Source organism: Marmota marmota, unplaced genomic scaffold (genome assembly GCF_001458135.2).
Source record: "Marmota marmota marmota unplaced genomic scaffold, marMar, whole genome shotgun sequence".
In the NCBI taxonomy this organism is placed as follows: domain Eukaryota; kingdom Metazoa; phylum Chordata; class Mammalia; order Rodentia; family Sciuridae; genus Marmota; species Marmota marmota.
This window is the reverse complement of record NW_026000174.1, coordinates 64,835,079-64,843,555: the sequence shown is the minus strand read 5'-3', so window position 1 is coordinate 64,843,555 and position 8,477 is coordinate 64,835,079. Positions and strand designations below refer to the sequence as shown.

The 8,477-nt window shown below is 44.3% G+C and overlaps 1 protein-coding gene and 1 non-coding gene across 6 annotated transcripts in view; both read left to right on the top strand.

Annotated features, from left to right (window-relative positions):
• Window positions 1-3,514: 3,514 nt before the first annotated feature.
• On the top strand, window positions 3,515-3,705 carry LOC125612225. Its single transcript, XR_007342560.1, has one exon. It is a non-coding gene; the product is annotated as a U2 spliceosomal RNA (small nuclear RNA).
• Window positions 3,706-7,418: 3,713 nt separating this feature from the next.
• Wdr74 (WD repeat domain 74) overlaps window positions 7,419-8,477 on the top strand; it is a 5,146-nt gene continuing 4,087 nt past the window's right edge. The window contains exons 1-3 of one of the 5 annotated variants that reach the window (XM_015478119.2): window positions 7,419-7,557; window positions 7,639-7,745; window positions 7,829-7,950. In XM_015478119.2, the coding sequence (XP_015333605.1) occupies window positions 7,494-7,557; window positions 7,639-7,745; window positions 7,829-7,950 (293 nt within the window). In that variant the 5' untranslated portion in view covers window positions 7,419-7,493. Of the gene's footprint in view, window positions 7,558-7,636; window positions 7,746-7,828; window positions 7,951-8,477 lie in introns of those variants that run through there. The other 4 variants (XM_048789026.1, XM_048789025.1, XM_048789028.1 and 1 more) reach the window with 4 other exon arrangements.

Sequence of the window (8,477 nt, the reverse complement as noted above, 5' to 3'; positions counted from 1 at the left end):
AAAAAAAAAAAAAAAAAAAAAAAAAAAAAAAAAAACAACTCTCTCCTGCCGGGCTCCCATCTCTTGCATGCACACAATTTTCTCTCTCTCTCTCTCTCTTTCTCTCTCTCTCTCTCTCTCTCCCCCCCTCACTTTGCCCCCCCTTTCTTCTCTCTTTCCCTGTCCTCTCTCTCTTGCTTTGCTCTCTCCTTCCCTCTCTCTCTTTCCCTGCTCTCTTTCTCTCTTTCTCTTCCTTCCCTGTTAATCAGACACTGCCACAATAAAGATCTCTTGGTCGCTCCGAGTGTCGTGGTCACTTTCCTTTCACCTGTCTCAAAAATAAAAACAGCTGGGTGAAGTGGTGCACGCCTATAATACCAGCAGTTTGGGAGACTGAGGTAAGAGGATTGCAAAGTTCAAGGCAAAAATAAATAAATAAAAACAGGGGCTGGGGAATTAGCTCAGCAGCACAAGCAAAGCCCTGACTTCTGTCCTTGGCCCTGAAAAAAGAAACAAAGGAACAAAAGAAACAAACCATGAAATTGAAAATGTTTTCTTTTTATATTCAATATTTTTATTGGTAGGCAAAGACTTTTTTATTTGTTATAGTAAATTCATACATTCACACAATAAAACAATATAATTTGATTAATTTCATCCCCCAATCCCTCCCATTTCCCTCCCGTCCCTCCCCCTGTTCCCCTTCTTCTAGTCTACTGGTCTCCCTTTTTTTTTTTTTTTTGGGTATTGAGGATTGAACTCAGGAACATTCAACCACTGAGCCACCTCCCCAACCCTATTTTGAATTTTATTTAGAGACAGAGTCTCCCTGAGTTGCTTAACACCTTGACTTTCTTGAGGCAGATTACAGTTATGCTCCACCAAGCTCCACCAATTACAAATTGTTAATTTATAATTTCATTTTATAATCAGGTCTGGTTTCTCCATCACAGTAGAATGGGAGTGAAGGAATAACTCATCACTTCCCTTTGCTCCAAGGAAGAATAATTACTGCTGGCTGCTGAGATATGCACTAAGAGAGCTGTGAGGGGTGGGAACATGGCAGGAGCTGATATTAATCTGTTTCATACAGCCAAACTTCACTTGGAGCAATAAAAAATCATTTCATTAGAAGTTATCCACAGTCTCCTCCCTTCCCCTAATCCTATAACAGCCCTGTCTCTGCCCCTGGATTCTAGTTGACCCCCTTTTTTTTTTTTAACTGCACCAGGGATTGAGCCCAGGGGCACTTTACCACTGAGCCACATCCAATATCTTCATTTTATTTATTTATTTTTATGTGGTGCTAAGGATCCAACCCAGTGCCCCACACCTGTGAGGCAAGTGCTCTACCACTGAGCCACAACCCCAGCCCCTTTTTTTACTTTTTTCTTTTGAGATAGGGTCTCCTTAAATTTCTTAGGGCCTTGCTAAATTGCTGAGGCTGGCCTCAAATCTGCCTACCTCCCAAACTGCTGGGATTACAGGCGGCCAGCTCTCTGTGACACTTTAGGTGAGGGGATACGTAGCCATGTTTTCCTTTTTAGTACTGTGGATATAACCCAGGGGTGTTTTACCACTGAGCTACATCCCCAGTCTTTTTTATTAGTTCTTTTTAGCTATACATGGCAGTAGAGTCCATTTTGATAAAATTATACATGCATGGAATATATCTTATTCTAGTTAGAGCCTCATTCCTTTTAATTATTATTATTATTAGTAGTAGTGGTAGTAGTAGTAGTACCAGGGATTGAACCGGGGGCACTTAACCCCTAAGCTATATCGCCATCCCTTTTTTATATTTTATTTAAAGACAGGATCTGGCTGAGTTGCTTAGGGCATCACTAAATTGCTGAGGCTGGCTTTGAATTAACAACACTCATGCCTCAGCTCCCCCAGCCTCTGGGATTACAGGCACTGCGCCACCCGACCAGGGTCTCACTAAACTGCTGAGGTTGGCCTGTAATTTACGATTCTCCTGCTTTAGCCTCCTGAGTAGCTGGGATTACAGGCTGTGTATGACCACACTATACAGGCCTACCTATGTTTTTGGTCTGCCTGAAAAAAAATAAAAAAACTGTTCAAAGAGTGCATGGGCAGGAGGACACAGGGGCCAGAGATCTCTCCCTCTGGGAGGCTGGATCCAAGATTTAGGAATCAGAAACCAATGAAATGTCTTACCCAGGGCTTTCCTTCTCCGTGAAGGCTGGATAGATGATGCAAACAGCAGATGTGGGTGGGGTAGGGGTGGTGGTGCAGAAAAAAGCCAGGATCCCCAGGATACAAAGGGGAATGGTAAAGAAGGCCACTTTTTAGGCTGGGATCCTAGCTCAATGGCAGAACACTTCCCTAGCTATTCTTAGCTAGCAGAGTAGGCTCTGGATTCCATTCCCAGCACCGAAATAAGGGGAGAAAGTGAAGGCGGGAAAGCAACCTCCTTGACCCTCCTCAGCTTGTTGAACCCACAATGCAAAGAAAAGACCACCGACTCCAAATTTAAATCAAATTAAAGCAAGCTTATGTTGTATATACAAGAGAGGTAGCTGGCCAGCAGCTGTCTCACTCAAAACTGGGTTGGAGAACAGCCCAGATCTCAGGGAAGAAAATGTTTATATAGCACAAAAAGTTACAAAGGGAGGTGTCTTGGGAATTTACAGCTAACAGGATTCTGGCAAACGTAATACAGGGTAGTTTTATTTATTTATTTATTTATTTAGGTGCAGATGGACACAACACAATGCCTTTATCTTTATGTGGTTCGGAGGATCGAACCCGTGTCCCGCCCGTGCTAGAGGAGCGCTCTACCGCTGTGCCACAATCCCAGACCTAGCATTTTTTTTTTAATATTTATTTTTTAGTTGTAGTTGGACACAACATCTTTATATTATTTTTTATGTGCTGAGGATTGAACCCAGGGCCTCATGTGTGCTAAGCCAGCGCTCTACCACTGAGCCACAATCCCAGCCCTAAATCTCAGTATTTTATACTAAAACAGAAATGAACTTTTCATGACTTTGTGATGAGATGGCTCCCAATCTTACAATGGAATTCATTAAGCTCTCTGTATGAGGTACTGGGGAGCAGGGATCACAGCACAGTTTTCTGGGCTCCAAAGGCTCCAAAACCCGATCTCTGAAACTGCATGGGGGGACTCCCCCAGTACCTGCCCCTATGAGAGAGGCCTGAGACGGCTGCCCGCCCCAGGAAGCTCCCCCAAAATCTTCGGTATAGGAGACTAACCCACGGAACAAGATCACCGAGCACTGACATAGGACTCGTTTGTAGACCAATCCCAGGAAGTTAAAAAAGCGAGGGGGCGGGTTTATGCAAAATACAACGTTCAGGGAGCAAGTGAGCAAAGCATTAAAGGACCAAATTTAAGGTTTGTAGTGCCTATATAAAATAATCATAGCGAAAAAACTGATTATCAGGAATATTACACATTCAAGGGCAATTTAGTCTTCGACTCGGAAAAACACCATACCTGAAAAAGGGACTGCACATCCCAAGCTTCCCGGGAAGCAAGCTACTGGGTATCGCTTCTCGGCCTTTTGGCTAAGATCAAGTGTAGTATCTGTTCTTATCAGTTTAATATCTGATACGTCCTCTATCCGAGGACAATATATTAAATGGATTTTTGGAAATAGGAGATGGAATAGGAGCTTGCTCCGTCCACTCCACGCATCGACCTGGTATTGCAGTACTTCCAGGAACGGTGCACCCCCTCTCGGGGGAATTATACTGGTTTTAAAATAAGAACTTGACGGGTGTTATAAGCTCAATAACACAACAGCCTCATTGATTTGTGTGTGTGTATGTATGTGTGTGAGAGTTACTCAACTTGGGTATGTTTTTGATCTGCGGTTATGTGTAATGAGATAGCTTAGCTTTGTTTCAAGTGTTAGGACTGAGTGTGGGGTGTTTCAGTAACTCACAGACCACAGGGATGGATGTCATACTACATTTAGGTCATGTGTAAAAATCTGAGTTTTATGTTTTGGAGCTTCACCATTTATGGATACTGGGGGATGTTGAGTGCTTCTGTCACTCCACATGATCCTTGAAGGTCTGTCTCCTAGGAAGTTTTAGCCCAGGCTAACGTTATCCCTGCCTCTTCAGTGTGCTATTCAGAAAATATGTGTTAAGGCCTGAAGATAGAGCCATAAAACGAAACAAGATTCTAAAGAGTTTACCTTCTTAGAGAGAAGGGAGCTGCTAAACAGCAAGAAGTTACCAAAAAAAAAAAATATGTATATATATATATATATATGGCTGGGGACATAGCTCAGTTGGTAGAGTGCTTTGCCTCCCATGCACAAATTCAATCCCCAGCAACCCCCACACAAAGATACATGGAATGCTGTGCTCAGAAACTCATGTTATCTGAACAAGTACCCTGGTGCACATTTGTAATCCCAGGTAATCTGGAGGCGAAGCAGGAGGATTGCAAGTTTGAGACAATTTAGTGAGACCCTGTCTCAAAAATAAGAAATAAAAAGTGTTGGGGGATGTATATAGCTCAGTGGCAGAGTGCCCCTGGATTCAATCCCCAGTACCAAAAGCAAAACGAATTTTAAGAAAAACAAAACTACCACCACCAAAAAACAAACAAAACAAAACAAACCTTACCTAAAGCTGTGCATCTGAACTACAATACAAATCAAGACTTTTCTGTGTGTCTGTGTGTGAAAGACTTAGACCCACCAGGCAAGAATGGGATGCTTTTCTTACTGATATAATTTCATTAATTTTTTTTTTTTTTTGGTAATGGGGATTAAATCCAAGAGCATTTAACCACTGCGGCCACATCCCCAGTCATTTCTATTTCGTGACAGGGCCTAGCTAAGTTGCTGAGGCTGGCTTTGAACTTGCTATCTTTCTGCCTCAGCCTCTACAGCAGCAGGGATTACAGGTGTGTGCCACCACACAGGTCCCTGATATAATTTCAAACAGCAACATTTGCAGCAGTCTGATTTCAGAGAACAAAGTTTCTCAGTAAGAGAGCAGTGGTCACTCAATAGGGGGATATTATTGGCATTTTACAGTTTGGGAGGAAAACCTTTTTAACTTCGCAGATTTGTGCTAAATTTGAACCAATTTTTTTTGGTGGTGGTAGGTGCTGCGCCCCTCCCCTGACTCAGGCAAAGGCAAGGCCCTACTGAGGTGGATGACTCAAGGTGTCCATCCTCTGGAGGAACGCAGTGTTTCTGGGAATGGGCTGGTTTGTTTCTGTATTCCTTTAATAAGTATAGTTGTGACTTCTCATAGGACCATTAAGTATGAAGGAAAAAACATGACTTTCCCAATTAATGCAACTACTTCTAAAGAATAGATCTGTTTGCTCTAAATGCAATGATTCAGCTGTGGAGCGTAAATTGTTAATGTTTAATGAAAAACTCCCTGTATTCCTGTCAGGGAAATTTTTGAGAAATTAAATTAAAATCTAGAGAAGAATAATTAATGTTAAGAAGATAGATTAGTGCTTAGTACTGGGCAACTTGTTCCTGTGCACTCTTTTTTTTTTTTTAGTTATCGGCAGACACAACATCTTTGTTGGTATGTGGTGCTGAGGATCGAACCTGGGCCGCACGCATGCCAGATGAGCGCGCTACCACTTGAGCCACATCCCCAGCCCTGTGCTCTTACTCTTGTTTGATTAAAATTAGTAGCCTCTCTTTTCAAGTTAACCACTTGCCATAACTGTGGCACCGGTTCCAGTCAGTAAGTCAAGAAAGAATAGTCAAGGTATAGGCCAATAGTCTGGGACATTTCTAACTAAGCAGAAACAGCTCAAAGCAAAATGCAAACTGAAAGGAAAAATGCTTGCTTATGCATAAGCCAAGATACATTCTTCTATTCTAATTGTAGCTACGTAATACTTGTAATACTTTGTTTCTTTGAATAATGATTCCTGTTTTGTAACCACAAAGTACTGTGAGCCTGCTGAAATGAAAAGTATATATGATTAACTTCACAAGTAAAGATTGGGATTCAGCACCTTCACTTTGGTGTCTGTGTTGTTTCTCCACCCCCATTTCAACAACTCCTCACCATCCGTTTGTCTCTTGAGACCCCCTGTTGGAGCTCGTCTCTGACAGGTAGGGGTCCTGGAAATCGAACCCAGGGGTACTGTACGATTGTGCCACATTCTTATTTTTTACTTTCAGGCATGGTCTCATTAAGTTGCTTAGGGCCTCACTAAATGCTGAGTTTGACCTCAAACTTGTGATCCTCCTGCCTCAGTGTCCCAAATAGCTGCAATTATAAGCATGCACCAAGTTTGAAACAATTTTTATCATCATGAAGCTTCAATTTGAGGTATTAAAATCAAAGCCCCAGCACAGGCCTGTAATTCCAACGGCTATAAATAAATAAATAAATAAATAAATAAATAAGGTAAGTCAGAACCTTAACTTTTCTTTTTTTTATTTTTTAATATTTATTTAGTTTTTGGCGGACACAACATCTTTGTATGTGGTGCTGAGGATCGAACCTGGGCCGCACGCACCAGGCGCGCGCACTACCGCTTGAGCCACATCCCCAGCCCTTTTTTTTCTTTTTCAAAGTAAGCATTTATAAGATCATCGATTGCATCCCCACTTTTCCTTATTTTTAAAAAATGATGTTTATTTGTTCTAATTAGGTATCTATGACAGCAGAATGCATTTCGATTCATTGTACACAAATGGAGCACAGCTTTTCATTTCTCTGGTTGTATATGATGTAGAATCCCGCCATAAGTGCAGTCATTCATGTATTTAAGGTAATGATGTCCGTTTCATCCCACCATCTTTCCTGCCTCCCACCCTTCCTCCCCTTTGCCCAATGTTTCTCCATTCTTCCCATGCCCCACCCCCACATTATGAATCAGCATCCACTTATCAGAGACTTTTCCTTATTTAGTTGGTGTATTTTGCACTTGAGAATGAGGTCATGCACCTCACTAATGATTTGAGTCGTTTCTAAAGTTTTCTTCTCCAATAAATTGTTCCAAACAGACTTCCTGACGAAGCAGGGAGACGGACTAGGGCTGGCTCCATCAAGCATCAGAGTCCAGGAAGGATGCATTCTAATTAGGTATCTGTGACAGCAGAATGCATTTAGTCCAAGCATAAAAAGACCCCTTTAAACCAGCATCTCCCGAATCCTGATTTCGGTTTTTTGTTGTTTTGTTTTTATGTGTGATACTGGGAACTGAACCCAGGGGCTCTCTACCCACGGAGCTACATCCCAGCCCTTTTCTTTCTTTTTCAGGGAGGGCCTTGTTAAGTTGCGAGGCTGGCCTCAAACTTGAGATCCTCCTGATTTAGCCTCCTGAATCGCTTGGATGACATGCGCCACCCGAGCCGAGTCTGATTTCGTTTTCATGAAACAAAACACAGTGCGCAGGCAGGAACCTTGGCTTTTTTAGCTTTCCACCTCTCCGGAAACTACCCCGTGGGTCTCGGCGCCTGCGCTGACTGATGACGCACACTGTGCGCCGGAAGTACTAGCGGTCGGCCACGGGCTGTGGCATGGCGCCCTCCGCAGCCCGCTGGAACCACGTGTGGGTCGGTACTGAGACTGGGATCCTGAAAGGTACGTGTCAGTGCTGGAAATCGGGAAGTAGAGGGGTCGCTCGCTTGCCACCGCTGCGCGACTGACACTCTCGTCCCGCAGGGGTGAATCTTCAGCGGAAACAGGCGGCGAACTTCACGGCGGCGGGACAGCCGCGGCGGGAGGAGGCGGTGAGCGCCCTGTGCTGGGGCGCGGGCGGCGAGACCCAGGTCAGTGGCCCTAGCTGCGCCGGAGTTGGGGGCCGCGACGCGGCAGCCTCGCTCTCCTGGACATCACGCCCCTCTGTCTGCAGATCCTGGTGGGCTGCGCGGACCGAAAGGTGAGGCACTTCAACACCGAGGAGGGCACGTTCCAGGGCCAGAGGCACTGTCCGGGAGGGGAGGGCTCTTTCCGAGGCCTCGCCCAAGCTGACGGGTAAGTCAGGTCCCCTCGCCGAACGCTCAGGGCTCAGGGAGAGCGTCGAGGCTTCTAGGACGACGGAATAATGTCGTTACACTCTTAGGTGACAAGGACCTGAGTTGGGTGACGGGGACCTGGGTTCCTGCCTTCAGTTCGTGCATTCTTATAACATCTATTGAATATCTACTGAGTTCCTTACTCAAAGAGCAAGGGCTGCGGGTGAAGTTTCTGCCTTCCTTAAGTGTGCATCCTTTGGGTTTTCCCTCTGAGATCCAGTGTGACTTTCTGCTCAAAATGCTGGGCAGGTCATTTAATGGTTTTGAGCAAGCGTTTAAACGGGAGCGAACCACCAGCAAGGTGATGAAGCTCCCAGAATAAAGGATAGGAAGGTCTGATGTTTAGGTAATTGGCCAAGCCTTTTCCCAAGATGAAGAAAGAAGGCTGTGGACAGGCTGCTTTTGTTTGGTGGTAGTGTTGATTCTGACAAGTGAGGTCTGGAAAGGTTCCGTGGGGCAAGGTGGTTTTGAACTGAAACTTGAAAG